This window comes from Lipotes vexillifer, unplaced genomic scaffold (assembly GCF_000442215.2).
Source record: "Lipotes vexillifer unplaced genomic scaffold, Lipotes_vexillifer_v1.1 scaffold447, whole genome shotgun sequence".
Classification (NCBI taxonomy): Eukaryota; Metazoa; Chordata; class Mammalia; order Artiodactyla; family Lipotidae; genus Lipotes; species Lipotes vexillifer.
Genome location: NW_006786302.1, coordinates 1,178,721 through 1,193,914, shown reverse-complemented (window position 1 = coordinate 1,193,914; position 15,194 = coordinate 1,178,721). Strand labels below are relative to the sequence as shown.

The 15,194-nt window shown below is 45.5% G+C and overlaps 1 protein-coding gene across 1 annotated transcript in view; it reads left to right on the top strand.

Annotated features, from left to right (window-relative positions):
* The window catches only part of RAB12 (RAB12, member RAS oncogene family), a 25,115-nt gene that overhangs the window by 3,641 nt on the left and 6,280 nt on the right, over positions 1-15,194 (top strand). The window contains exon 2 of the mRNA XM_007458449.1: positions 9,293-9,353. Coding sequence (XP_007458511.1) covers positions 9,293-9,353 — 61 coding nt within the window. The remainder of the gene's footprint in view (positions 1-9,292; positions 9,354-15,194) is intronic.

The following is a 15,194-nucleotide window of genomic DNA, read 5'->3' as shown; positions in this document are numbered from 1 at the left end:
TGCTGAACCTGCGAGCCACAACTACTGAGCCCACGTGCCACAACTACTGAAGCCCGCGGCCCCCTAGAGCCCGTGCTCCGCAACAGGAGAAGCCACTGCAATGAGAAGCCTGCGCACCACAACAAAGAGTAGCCCCCACTCACCACAACTAGAGAAAGCCTGTGTGTGCACAGCAACGAAGACCCAACGCAGCCATAAATAAATAAATAAATAAATAAATAAATGGCCTATTTAATGGAAATTGTCTAGGTGGAGTATTACTTTCAAATGGGATTTTGTGTTCGTGGAATTGAGTTACTTAGTCTTCTATGGCTGGCATGGTTTGACAGGGCTTCAAAAGCCTCAGGAACAGCTTTTTGAAGTTTGAAAAATGGAAAAATAACTAGTTGACTAGAAATTCACAAGTCTCTAAAAAAACGACTCATAAAATTATGTATCAGTCAACCTTTGTTTTTTAACTGTTGGAAGCTAACTGTTAAGTTTGTTTGGATCGAAATATTTTTATCAGGCAGCACCCTGCGTACACCCACCCAGCAGCATTAAATTTCTTGAAAAACATTCTAGAAAACCTGGGCTCTTGATATAAGCTTTGCCATAAACTAGTTTGTGACTTTAGATAAGTAATTTATTGTCTTTGCATGTAAAAGTTTACGGTCTATTAGTGGTAGCTACATTTCTTGAGCATGTACTGTGTACCAGCAAGAGTATACTCTTTCTAAACCTCACAGCAATCCTGAAAGTTTCCCCATTTTACAGATGAGGAAGCAAAGTCCCAGAGGGTAGACAACTCATCCACAGTGGCCCAGCGGTCAGCAGGTGGTCAGGGCCAGGGCTGCAAGTGAGTTCCTTCTAGCTGTCTGTTCCTTTGCTTACTTTGAGATTTAAATTCACTTTATTCTGAAAATTTGGATGGCTCAGAATCAGACACCATGAAACCCTTTCCTACTTGCCTAATTTGGTCCCCCTGAGAGCCCTGTGAAGGTAGTGGTGTCATGGATCTATGGTATCATCGACATTGACTTTCTTTAATTACGCCCCTATCATTTGTCACTTTCCTCTGGATATTAAAATACTGCTCTGAAAATTGCATTTCTTACCTAAATATTCAATTATTCAAATATCTTAAGCCTTTTACATATTTATTAAAATATATTTAAATAGAGGAAAAGGAGGAGTCAGACAGTTTGGACCAGAATCCTCATTTCCTGGGCAGTAAAGTTTCTTTCAAAGTGCCGGAGGCCAACATAGAATTGCCATTTCTTTTACTTTGCCATGTAAGGACATTTTTTAACAATCCACTACCACCGACTTTAAAAAAAAAGACTTAACATGAGGTAGACCAAAAAAATTAGGAAAGACAGAATATCAGAATTTTAAAGTTCTTTTGAATTCAGTTTGAGAAGCTCACTACTCTGTCTTCATTTTCCTCATTTTGCATCCATGCATTAAACTTCACAGGCTGGTCCCTGAGAGTAAGTGGTCTTAGAGGGTTGATAGCACTTGCTGGAAGCGCTGTTCCCACTCAGTCATGTGCCGTGGTCTCTGTTCTCAGTGCACACCTCTTCGGGTCCCGTGTACACTCGGGAAGCCCTTTCCCAGGGTGGGGAAACGTCGTGGTGCAGGTGACTGGTTCATCAGGGCCAGCAGTAGAGCCGTAAGCAGAATCGAGAGGTCCAAGGAGCAGGTGGATGTAAATCCTGTGCGGGACTGGCTGTCTGTGGATTGGCCTTGAATGTTATGGGATGAGATGGATGAGATGCAGGCCATCAGGGTCTGGTCCGCTTTGCCTACAAGCAGTGGAGCTGCTGTCAAGGGAAATCGACTGCTTGTACTTTATTCTGGAAATTTAGGTCACAGATTTTTGTTCAGAAACCCAGAATGATCGTTTCATACTGGATTAAAATTATAAGCTGTGTGTTTTATGTTGCTTTTCTGTGATTGTGTGCAGTCTTTTTAGTCATGGCTGAGCTGCCCGAGTGTTTCACTCAACGAAGGAGTTAGGGAGAGTCATCCAAATTCCCACTCTGAAACCCAGACTCTGAAGCTCTCAGTGTCAGCCCCTCCCCTGCGGGGATGATGTAACAAGATGACTCAGGGAGAAGGGAGTGGAAGAGGAACGGTCAGTTTCTATGCCAGCATATGCTGTGCAGTGTGTGATTTGGCTTATTTAATGCACTCAGGGCATGCTGATAGGCTTGTGCAGAGCGCATTTGTGGAAATAAAGTAGCTATCTTTCAAAATAAGTGTGGAAAGTTGGCGATCCTGGTTGTTGAGGTTGAATAAAAATCTATTTAAAGACCTGGCTTATGTGCATTCAGCCTTTCTTTCAGTGTCGTGCACTCACACTGCAGAAGAAAGTTCTGCTTATGCTCGATAATAGAGATCCAGATTCTTCAAGATTGCCTGTCCTGCAGCTGTGGGCTCTGCGGAACCATCGGCCGAGGGTCTGTGGACTAGCTTTAGAAGGCAGCCTGGGTTCCTTCGAGAGCTGATAGGGCCAAATTATTCTCCAGCCTTGCATGCCAGAAACATTGTTCTTATGAAGCATTTGCTTGAATTTGTAAAGAAAGCATAGTTTTGTACACTAGTCAGCAGGTCTTTCATGAGAGGCTGCTCGTACTTCTGTAAGACTCCATTCTGCAGGCCATTTCATGGTGCAGGAAGCACACCTGCTCACCTGGCTTGTCCTTTTCAGAAGGGGAAGTGAGTCCTGAAGATGGCCGCGGAAAAGAAAAATGTTAGGGAGGATGTAAAAAGCTACACTTTAACAGAGGGGATTCTTCTCCTTTTGTCCTTTAGTTGCACGGCTTTGATATTCAGAAAGGATTTGGAAAGCCAGAACTATAAGCCTAAAATAGTGCCCTTAATTGGATGGGATTTTTTTTTTTTTTTTTAAACCCTTGAACTTTAAAACCAGAAAATACAACACAGGCTTAACAGAACATTGTATGCCGCAGGAAACCTTTTCCCCCCAAATCTGACAGCCTCCTCTGTTTGGTGTCTAGTGTTGACATAAGGTCTTCTTAGTTTACAAAACCAAACCACAACTTGCAGACCCACCAGCAAGCTGGTGATGGGAGTTGCCCAGGAGCGCAAGTCTCCTAGTTGTTCCAGCGTAATGTAACGCAGAAGCTAGGCCTGCTACACAATCACACACCTGCAACCAAACTTCCACTTTTGATTTTTCATTTAAGACACTGGACTGTCTCCTTGGCCACTCCTGTCATTCTCGAAGCTCCCGGCAGGGGGTGGGGGTGAGAGGGAGGAAGAGTGTGGGCTTGGGGGGTGGGCAGACAGCCCTGGATTTAAGTCCCAGCTCTACTCACAAGCTGTCACTGTCTTTAGGCAGCACCTTAACTTCAGTTTCCTCCTTCATGAGAAGAAAAAATAGAACTCACACTCTGTTCCTGTCTGGTGCTACAGGAACGAAATAGCTTATGTACCTGGACCAGAAAAGGCAACTATAGATGTTCCCTTATCCTCCTAAATTATACTACAGGTGCAAAAACTCTGCAACACTCCAAAATATGATTGTTATCCTTTAAGGGTGCATACTGAAATACATACAGCTGAGCATGAAGTGTCAAAATGTAAGCACAGGACCTGGGTAAGGTAGAAAGGCCCTTTGAATTTCCCTGCATGTTTTATGGGCCCATCTGATCAGTGGTAAACTTATTATTTAGCAAGTGAAGAAAATGTTACTGATCTGCCGTTTGATCATCTGGGGGTTTTTCTTTTCGAGATCTTCCTCTCCCATCGACATTCTCTTCCTCTGGTGACCAGGAGGTTGAAATGACTCCCTGCTTTTCAGCCGGGGTCTGTGTGTAGCCAGAGGGTAGAGCCAGGCCTGCTGGTGTGGGAGCAGTCTGAGCCGGCCAGTCCCTCACTCTTGCTTTTTTATGTATTTCCCTAGCAACGCTGAATTCCTTTTTTGACGTTAAAAACATGTTTACGGCTCCCTCCCAGTAGTTGCCTCCATTCTTGCCTTCAGGTGAGGCTGTGCAGAGAGCTGGGAGGCGCCAGACTGCCTGGGTTCAAATCTGTGCTCTCACACTTACCCGCCTGTTGACCTTGGGCAAGGTACCAGCTGCCCGAGCTTCAGTGTTTCATCTGTAGAATGGGGACAACGACAGTACCTACCTATAAAAGCATCAAGAAGATCCCTGCAATGAGTTACTGTACGCAGTAAACCTGGGAGACATTGTTCTTTGTCTGCAAGGGGAGCACATCCTTGCCCATGAAACTTTCATGACAAGGAACACGCACCCCCTCTGGAGTGCGTGACCTCAGACTCCCCTCTTCCTGCCGGATGAAGTTCATGTGTGTCCATGTCTGTTCCAGCCAAGTGCAGGGCCATCTCCTGCGTGTGTCCGGGTCAGGGATGGTGGGTGGTCTTTGCTGAGGTGCAGGCCATCCAGTCTGGACTGAGAGGGGCAGGTCTTGTTAGTCTCGGGGTGGACATTTAATATCCTCAGACCTGAGAGCATTTTTTAATGACACGCAGTCATTTAAACTATTTAAGTAGTACCTGCTTCTGAGATGATCAAAGTATTTTACAGTTACAGTAACTTAGTTTCCGTTTCGTTGAATTCTCATAACTCGGCTTAGGTAGGAAAAGCCCCCCATAATATTAAACGATAGGGTTTCAGAGGTTCGGGGGCCTCCTGGGGTCAGTACTACGGGAAGGTGGTCTGCATTCCCTGCCCTTTATCGGGTGCTCTCCCCGAAAGGCGGTGGTCTGGCAGAAGGCTGGCCTCATGTTCAAGAGAGGGTTTCCTAATGTTAAATTTGCCTCTATCTGTGTGACCTTGACACATTTCCTAGTTTATTTTCTCACTGTCAACTCAGTGGGAATGCTGGGAATCCTCTCCATCAGTAGTCCAGGATTGGGTGACACCGTCAAGGATAGATGTCCTTGGAAGAAAAGCCAGTGTGTGCACCTAAGATAGTTATTATAAATTGGCAGTAATGTCGTAACCACTGCTTGAGTTGAGACTTATTTCAGAGTCTGTGAAATCCTTCAACCTCCTGAACATGTTAAGTAAACTAGAATCGTAGTCTGGTGCCAACTGCAGGTCCTTGTTGTTGGGGGCGGGGTGTGCGAGTGGAGGAGGGACATTCAGCTGTCATCGCAGGCATGGGCCACCGTGTTATTTTTGCTTTTATTTTGCTTTTTGCTGGAGGGAATGTGAAGAAAGAAGCTTCTGTTTATTTTTGCTATTTTCATTTTTGTAACTTTTTATGCCCCAGCAAAACGTAACACGGTAATTTTTTTTTTGTAAATGTTTTGCCTTCAAGGGAACTTAGAAATCTTATCAGCACCAAGTACAGCAATTCTTTATGCTCTTTCTGAGATTTATGAAAGATAAATACAAAGATGACAGCACAAGGTTAAACTTTGTTCTTTAACAGACCCTTAACAGTTCTGTAACAGTGACTCCGGGCCATTTGCAGATTTCCACGCATCTGACTTTTATGTTAACAACCTTCGGTTGTGGGCAGTATTACAATTTTGAATCTAGGCTCTGCCCCTCAACTGGCAGAAGTGATAATGACTTTCAAGCACATGACCTTGGCCTCTCTGAGTATAGCAGTGCCTGGCTCACTGGACTCTGAAGGAGCCCACTTGCTGCATGTCAGGCACAGGGGGTCTGACAGATGCCCACTCTCATTGTTATTAAAGGAAATTAAGATCAAGCAGACTTGAATAGAATACATAGCTACACCCATTGACAGAGGGATTACAGCACTGTGACCTGTGTCCTTTCTTTTTTTTTTTTTTTTTTTTTTTTTTTTTTAACATCTTTATTGGGGTATAATTGCTTTACAATGGTGTGTTAGTTTCTGCTTTATAACAGAGTGAGTCAGTTACTGTGTCCTTTCTGATCAAAATATTTTTAGGAAGACTTCATACATTGGTTAAGCTTAAAGAAGGGTAGGCCCCTGTCACGTGGCAGGACATTCACTTAGTGGACCATTTCCTGTCTGCGTGACTGAGTAAACTGATACCGTAATAATCCGCTGGGAGGGGCGCGTGTAGGGAGAGGATCTGGACGTATTACGACTGACCATCCTCTCAGGTTTTACCATCAGTAACAGGAATTGTAGGAGAAATGAAATGCTCCATTTCCAGGGTGATGTGTGTGAGCTAGGCACCCTGAATTCCACCACTCTGCCCACCAGGCACACTCAGGACAGAACATCTGCCCTTCCTTCCTACGGTTTAAGTGTGTGTGTGTGTTTGTTTCATCATCAGTCCTCAATCTCCTCTTATTTCCAAGAAGAGTCAGCGTTTCTCCTTACCCAGCATTTGATGGAGAAGAGGGGCAGGTTTCCACTCACCAGGTTTACTGGGTCGCTGTGGTGGGCCAGGCAGTGTTCTAGGCTCCAGGGAGCCAAAGGTGAGTGTGCTCAGAAGGCACCTGTTCGTGTCACATGGGGGAGACCAACGGAGCCACGGGTCAGGGCTGGAGGGGGCAGAACTGGTAACATGGATAAGGAACGTGGGTAAGGCATGGGGCCGTCGGGAGGCTCAGATGGGAAGCACCTAGGACCGAAAAGGTTCCTGGGCAGAAAGGGAGGGTCTCCAAGAGAGAAGAGCAGAGGAAGGCACTTTGCCAAGTGCCTGGGCTGTTGATTTAGGTCTGGATGACTTGGCTCTTTAGAGGCAGGACTGTCTCCACCACCTGGTGGAGTGGTAGGCTGGCTGCTTCCCCTGTTGCTTATGACGCTGTAGGAGGGGACTTGCCTGGCGGTCCAGTGGTTAAGACTCCTCACTTGCAACACAGGGGGCAGGGGCTCGATCCCTGGTCGGAACGGACATGCCACGTGGTGCAGCCAAAAAAAAAAAAAAAAAAATTGACACTATAGGAAACTTGGTTTTCAACAAAAGTTGCCACTTTTTTTTTGTCCCTTATTTGTTTATAAACATTGGTCTCGGTGGGCCCTGCTCAGTCAGGAGTCTCTGTGCTGACTTTTCCCAAAACTGATCCCCTATTTGAGGCTATTGGTGACTTGTTACCTTTTGTTAAGGATCATTTATAATTTCTATGACATGTAAATGTTAAAAATAGCACTAAGAGATATTTTTGACTTGATGTAAAAAGGCTTTTAAAAAATATGTAGTTGTATACTTTAAGGATTTTTTTCTAAGCCATAAATAGGAGTAAGTTTCCAACCATTACCAGCTACTTAGTGGCTATTAGATATGGTAAAGGAAATTTCATTTAAGAGAAAGGAGTATTTTAATGATCTGTTTTCTTTTGTGGAATTTTAGATTTAGCCACTGGATATTTTTCTCTTGTTGTTAGTGATGTCATTAATCTACTCACTAAAACTAGGTCGTTTTGGCTAAACAGATTCTTAATCCTATTCGCTGTTCGTTCATCTTTGCTATGTTCTCCTATTGAAATTAGTAGTGTATTTATAATCACACGGTGATAACATTACCACTTATTCCTGATTTTGACTATTAATGCCCTTTCCTTTGATTTTTACTCATTAAACTTTGTGGTTACAAAATAGCCACAGTGCAGGACTGGTAAAGTTGGAAAGTTGTTCAAGTTGGTTGAAAGAAAGGTCCGACATGTTCAGGCTCAGAACGGTTCTTAGCAGAGAAAACAGCCTAATCAAAACAAAAATTTTTTGTGCCGCTGTTCCAAGGGATTCTTGTAGTTGACGTGAAGCAGAGCTCGCAAAAGAAGTATCATCTGCCAGTTCTTTTCAGTAAAATATCGCTGGCGCTGCAGCAAGGCTTAACAAGTTGCAGCTCCCTTAAGTAAAAGTAAAAAAAAAAAAAAAAAAAAAAAAAAAAAAAAAAAAAGAGAAACAAAAGTAAAACAGAATAGTAGTCATGGCAGAATATGAATTTGATTTGTAAATTGCCATCACAGAGTAACGTGGTGAGGCCCTAATTTTATGCTAATATCAGGAAGAAAGGGTTTTGTCTGAGCTGTGCCTTTTTAAAATCAGAACGTAGCATATAGGTCCAGGCTGGTTTCCAGGCTTGTGGAATATCACGTTAGGCTCTGCTCTTACCTTGTGGTTGAGTCATGAAGGACTCTGCTTGTTCTCTATTTGAGGATGTTGGTCGTGTACAGACATGCTTCCTGTTTCAAGGCTGTCTGAGAGTCAGTTGACTCGGAAAAGCAAAGCTTTTCCAGAACTGCAAGTGAAATTGGCTTAACCACCGTTTGCTGTGACCTTTGAAAACAGGGCAGGTGCAAGAGATTAAGAACCAAGATGCAGTAGTCTATTCTCCAGCTGTGACATTTTATATTCCTGCCACTTTTCTTTGTTGTACAGACCCTGGTCCCACCCAGGGTTGTAAACATGTCTTTTGGTTGCACTGGTGTCTGCAGTGTGTTACTAATTATAAAAGTCAGCCACATGCCTTGGGCTTCACCTCAAGAACGTCATCTGACTCTGAAGAGCTGCATCACTGCCCCACCCCCCAGCCCCACCCTGGTAGAGACCCAGCAGCATCGGGACCCTGGATCCGTGAAGCAGTCACGATATAGTTCCTGTAGAGATTGTTTCCAGTTCCCAAATTTAGCTGGCATCCCTTTGGTTTATTTTTTTCTTAGCTGTGAAAATTGTGTAAAAAATATTGTTTTGAAATCTTGACGTTTTCTATAAATGAGAAGTATATAAGGTAACATCCACAGATGAAAATTTGGTTTAAAAAATTATCTGAAGCTTTAAGGGCTGAATTGGAAATGGGTGATGATTCATGATGGTTTACTTGTTACCGTTAAAGTAAATAAAAAATGAAATTAAGTCGTATGAGTAAATTTTTAAAAAATAATTCCTCTTCCACGCTATTGACAATATAATAAAGTCACTTTTGTGAATGCTAAAAAATTTAATACAGTAATTTCTAAATTCCGACTAAGGCCGTTTGAAATCAAGATTGAGTTTCCAGTGCAACATGTAAGAATTTTCCCCGAGGTAGCATGCTTATAAAGCCATTCATTTGTTCATGTAATGATTAGTTGTAATTTTTACACGGTTTTTATGCTACATCTCTAGTAGTCATAAACTCTATTATGAATAGGAAATGCTGCATCTCAAGTTCAGGGTAAAACCGAACATACCTTGGCTCTTCAGTTGTGCCGGGAAGCACAGAGTGATGGTCATTACGCATACTGGCAAACTTCTGCTTTCTCCTTTTAGGATTTAGTGTGATCAGTCTTTTTGGTTTTTCTGATAATGGCATAAAAATGTACAAGTAGTAGTATTTTTCTGGCGAATTGCATTGTTTTTGCTTCATCTTTGTCTGTTTTATTTACAGGTGTTGACTTTAAAATCAAAACCGTAGAGCTAAGAGGAAAGAAAATTAGGTTACAGATCTGGTAAGTGGGCATCTACACCCAGTCCTGCTACGTGTGTTTACCAGTCCACATGCTTGTCTAATACAATTAACCATTCAAGCTGGTCTGTTGCTCCTATGTCTCCGCTCCTTTGCTCACATTCAAGTGGAATGAACGGACCTTCCTTTAGGGGAGAGTTCACTTGTCAAGGGAGAGTTCAGGAGAGAGTCCACTTGTCTCAGATCCCATTTGCACACGGGAGTTGTGGGGAGAAGAATGTGACTTTTATGGCAACTAGTTTGGAGCCTTTAGTCTCTAGTTTCACATCATTTGACAAAACCGTCATCGCTAAAACGATGGCTCCGCCGCTCGTCTGCATGTTTTTAACATTGCTTTGCGAGCATTCAGAGAAAGGCCAGTGTGTTCCTCCCCGGAGTTGCGCTGTCTCCTGGCAAGTCCCCCACAGCCTGTGTCCCTGGTGGCACCGCGTGGTGGCCACCGCGGGACACGCATGCCCTTCCAGCTCCATTGCCGGAGCCATGTGCCCTGAGGCCCTCCATGCCCCATGGAGGGGAGCCCAGAGCCCCCTCCCTGCACGTCAGGAGCGTGTGAGAGACTAAACCAGCTGTGTGCGGGCCACTCAGCACTCGGCCGCCGCGGGGACCCCCGGAGCCCCTCTGGAGGAGGGCCCGGGGGCGGCGGCAGTGGGAGCGGCCCTGCCGGGGGTGTCCCAAGTTGCTCTTGCTGTTAACACGGTCGCGCGGCAGCATCTCAGCCACTAACTCCTCCCGCAGGTAGACCTCAGCTCTGAGTGTTTGTCCGCCGTGTGTGTGTTGCTTTCATCCACGTTCATTGCTGCCACATCGGTGGCTCCATCGTCACCTAACGCTTGCGTGTTAGTGCCATGCCTCATCCTCACCCGTGTCCCTGTCCGGGGCGCCACTGCCCCCGAACCAGCAGAGGAGCTCGCCGGCCGTCAGGTAATGTCTGCATTGGTGACTGCTGACTGTTTAACCCACTTGAAGGATTGGGGTGGCGAGGTGTTGCTTTTCTGTTTTGTGTTTTTGTTTTTCGTATTTTTGTTTGGGGCTTGACTATGAGACGTTTATAGTCTTGCCTAAATACTTGGTAATAGAAAATGGGTATTTCTTACTCCGTTAGCCCATGACTGAAGAAGGCATCAGGCTGTGTGTGTGCATTGCTGCCCAGGTCTTGAATTCTGGAAATAGCAGCAGAGTACCTTTCACATGAGCCACTGTTTCTAACCGTACACTCTTTAAGGTAAAGACAGTCTTTAGGGACTTCCCTGGCGGTCCAGCGGTTAAGACTCTGCACTTCTACTGCAGGGGGCACAGGTTCAATCCCTGGTCGGGGAGCTAGGACCCCACAGGCCACATGGTGTGGCCAAATTAAAAAAAAAAAAAAAGAAGGTCTTTAAAAGGATTCTCGGAGGCTTCCCTGGTGGCGCAGTGGTTGAGAATCTGCCTGCCAACGCAGGGGACACGGGTTTGATCCCTGGTCCAGGAGGATCCCACATGGCGTGGAGCAGCTAAGCCCGTGTGCCACAACTATGGAGCCTACGCTCTAGAGCCCGTGAGCCACAACTGCTGAAGCCCACGTGCCTAGAGCCGGTGCTCCGCAGCAAGAGAAGCCCGCGCACCGCAACGAAGAGCAGCCCCTGCTTGCCGCAACTAGAGAAAGCCTGCGCGCAGCAACGAAGACCCAACACAGCCAAAAATAAATAAAAATAAAAATAAATAGATTTATTTTTTTTAAAAAATGGACTCTAGGGGTGTGTCCACCTCTGTACCTGGCCCCTGTGAAGGTTGCCTCACAAAGGAGACACAGGTGTTGTGAGAATGTTTGTGACTCACAGTGGGTGACAGCAGTGTCCCAATGAGGACACTGTCGCCTGTCCAAAGAGGCACGTCCTAGGTGATGTGTTAATACTTGGGTTCTGTCTCAGGCAGGAGTAATCTGATTTATAGAGGTATTTACGTCCAGGTGTCCTGTGCCCTGGAACTCTGCTCACTACAGGCCTTCTGTGCCGGTGACATTGGATCCTTCTGGAATCCAGCTGCCTTCCTTTGAATCTGAACTAAGAGGGCCCAACCTTGTGAATCCCGCTCTGGGGGTAGAGTGTGAGCGTGCAGCTATGGGAGATGCACCCACGCCCTGACACCACGTCTCTCTGGGATGTGAAAGCTGCCTCCAGGTCACTCCTCTGCTGCTCCTCACCCTTCGCACTTCATTCCCGGAATTTTTTAAACTGCACAATGTTGGTGGAAAATATAACTGAGGGAGGGGCCGTCAGATTCATTGAATTTTTTTTTTTGCGGTACGCGGGCATCTCACTGTTGCAGCCTCTCCTGTTGCGGAGCACAGGCTCCAGACGCACAGGCTCAGCGGCCATGGCTCACGGGCCCAGCCGCTCTGCGGCATGTGGGATCTTCCCAGACCGGGGCACGAACTCATGTCCCCTGCGTCGGCAGGCGGACTCTCAACCACTGCGCCACCAGGGAAGCCCCTCATTGAATTTTTTGAGAGGTTGATTGCCAGTTTTCTACAGGGAGTGTCCCAGGGATTCAGTGAGGAGGTAGAGCTTGTCTTTTCCAGAGGGGTTTTCACCAGTGAATAATGTACCTACTGACACCAGCTACCTGCTAGTCCCTTAATACTTGAAATAGGATTCTTATCTGAAATAGGATTTTTATCTTCTGGTGTATATTATTTAAGGAAGGAAAAACCTTCTTTCCATCACTGTGATCCCGTAGGTAGGAAGGAAGCACTGGAGCCGCGGCCCAGCCAGTAGTGGGACGCGGGGCTTGTTTCCTCCCTGGGAGCCGTCCTCAAGCTGTGGCTTTTGTGACCTGCTGTGTCCTGGGTGTGCTGTCATCACTTTACTGTGTCCCGGTCGAGGGCGTAGGGGGAGCCGGTGTGTTGGAAAGAGCTCTTCAGAGACCCTGTGCTCTGACCTAGACTCAATCCATGGAAGCTTCACTGCTACATGGTTTTCACAAGGAGGTTGTGTTAGTAGACATGCATTTTTTCTTGATGATTTCTAGATATAGCCAATCTAAGAAAGTATTATTTACTACAGATTCCTAAAGGTTTAAGGTACCAAAAGCTGTAGATGTCATTGTCGTATTTTTAGGTCACACTTTATGTCATTGCCACATTTTTTTTTTTCTTTTCTTTTCTTTTTTGAGGGGGGGGGGTACGCGGGCCTCTCACTGTTGTGGCCCCTCCCGTTGCGGAGCACAGGCTCCGACGCGCAGGCTCAGCAGCCATGGCTCACAGGCCCAGCCGCGCCGCGGCATGTGGGATCTTCCCGGACCAGGGCACGAACCCGTGTCCCCTGCATCGGCAGGCGGACTCGCAACCACTGCGCCACCAGAGAAGCCCCCATTGCCACATTTTTAAGTCACTTGATTATCTGTGGTTAGAAAAAGGACCATTTTCCCATCTCTGCTTGAAGCGTTTCCAAGTGTGTGTATATAGAGCTTGGTGTTAGTATAGCTAAAATAAGATGTCGACCAGAATGTAGTTTCATGAATTTATATCCACATGCTGTCTGGAAGTTATTCACAGAGACTTAGGTCTGTTGTGTTGAGATGGACTTGCAGCTGAGAACTTAGCCTCCCACCTTTAGGCAAACCCAGAATGAAGGTGCTTCGTGTGCAGGCCTCTTGTTCTGTCCAGTGCTCACTGGCAGGGAATTTGGTCTTCACCAGCGCTCTTACATTGACCTCAAGTTCGTTTCCTTTCATTCTCTGCTTGAAGAGGTAGAACACTTCATACGCTGACTTTGGTTCTTACAAATTAAGAATTGTGTCATTTAAACTGATACATTAAATTTTTACAATGACAGTCTTTGAATTTTCAAAGCATGGTTGTATTATTACCCAACTGTGGAAACAGGATAGCAGGAAGTTTTCAATTTGCACCAAAAGCAGAGAGAGAAATAATAATGAGATCACAGGCCACCGGTAATAAATGATGATTTGGCTGACAGTAATAAGCTGTAAATCTGTAAGAGTCAGCTATCGGTCATTACAGTGAAAATTCAGGTTCATTGAGATAAAGATGAGAAATACTAGGATTCTGCATCTTCATAGGTAGATAAACCATGATCCGGGCATTGGTATCATGCTATCATCTAGCTGTGTGAAAAGTGGAGAGTAGTGTGGAATTTTTGTGGTACTGGCTCAGCGTAGGTATTTAATATACACTTAACTTTTGCAAGCCAGACATTTTGGAAATGTGGAATAGTCCCTCAAGGGAAGACGCTTTTCTGCCTCAAGTAGTGAGAACCAGGCACAAAGAGACAGAGTCAAAGGAATGGCCTTAATGTCTCCTCTCTGGGGTCTTGTGAGCTGGCCATATTTGGACTTATTTGTGTTACAGGTCGCCTCAGAGTTTGCCTCTCGAGGTCTCCACCCTCTTTCTGTGTGTCTGACTTAAAGCAGAGAGAGTCAGCTAACTTCACAATGTTTCTAAGATCCCTAAGTGTGCTACTCATGTAGCAGGTTTTTTGAAACTGTATCAAAAATGCCTGTTACTATCTTGATTCCTTGATTATTGGGTTTTTGTTAGAACTTCTCCTAGGGATCTGCTGTCCCATGTCGTGCCTGTAGGTAACAGTGCTGTATTGTACACTCAAAAAAGTCTGCCTTCAGAGGGCAGATCTCATGTTAAGTGTTCTTACCACAATACAATCAAAATAATTTTTCAAAAACTTGTATTATTTCTAATTTCTCTGTTCCTGAGCCCCCAATTTCACGAATGTGAAATTGATTTAAGCTAAAAGTCAGCTTAAAACTACTTAACATAAAGATTCATGAAAGTCCGTAATTCCCAAAATGCTCAGTGAAGACCTTGTATCTGTTTGCTGTTTGAATTTGTGGTGCAGCTATCATGTGCTAACCACAGATTTCAGAGTAGAAAAATGGTTTTTTTTGTGGTTTTTTTTGTTTTTTTTTTGCAATACGCGGGCCTCTCACTGTTGTGGCCTCTCCCGCTGCAGAACAACAGGCTCCGGACGCGCAGGCTCAGCGGCCATGGCTCACGGGCCCAGTCGCTCCGCGGCATGTGGGATCTTCCTGGACCGGGGCACGAACCCGTGTCCCCTGCATCGGCAGGCAGACTCTGAACCACTGCGCCACCAGGGAAGCCCTGTTTTTGCTTTTTAAAGAAATGAGTGAGAAATGTTTTATCAAATCCCAACTTGAACAAGCCAGCACTTGTGATAGGAAGAGAAACCACAGTCTGAAAGATTTCACTCTTTTTTGGTTTGAAAGTATTAATTATGCCCCTAAATGTCTAGGATCCTGGAAATAAAATTGTTCAATGATTCCTTATATAAATGAATGGTATCTAAATTGATTCCTTCTCACGTGATTTGAAGGTGCATTTTTGTGTCTCTAAGTTGGTTTTAGGAATCCTGAAGAATTCAGTCCCCATCATTTTCAGTGTTCCAATTTTGGGGCAGTTCTGGGTCAAAAAATAAAGTTCAGGGGACTTCCCTGGCGGTCCAGTGGTTAAGACCTCACCTTCCAGTGCAGGGGGTGAGGGTTAAATCCCTGGTGGAGGAGCTAAGACCCCACATGCCTCGCAGCCAAAAAACCAAAACAAAAAGCAGAAGCAATATTGTAACCAATTCAGTAAAGACTTTAAAAATGGTCCACATCAGGGGCTTCCCTGGTGGCACAGTGGTTGAGAGTCCGCCTGCCGATGCAGGGGACACGGGTTTGTGCCCCGGTCTGGGAAGATCCCACGTGCCACGGAGCGGCTGGGCCCGTGAGCCATGGCCGCTGAGCCTGCGCATCCAGAGCCTGTGCTCCGCAACGGGAGAGGCCACAACAGTGAGAGGCCCACATACTG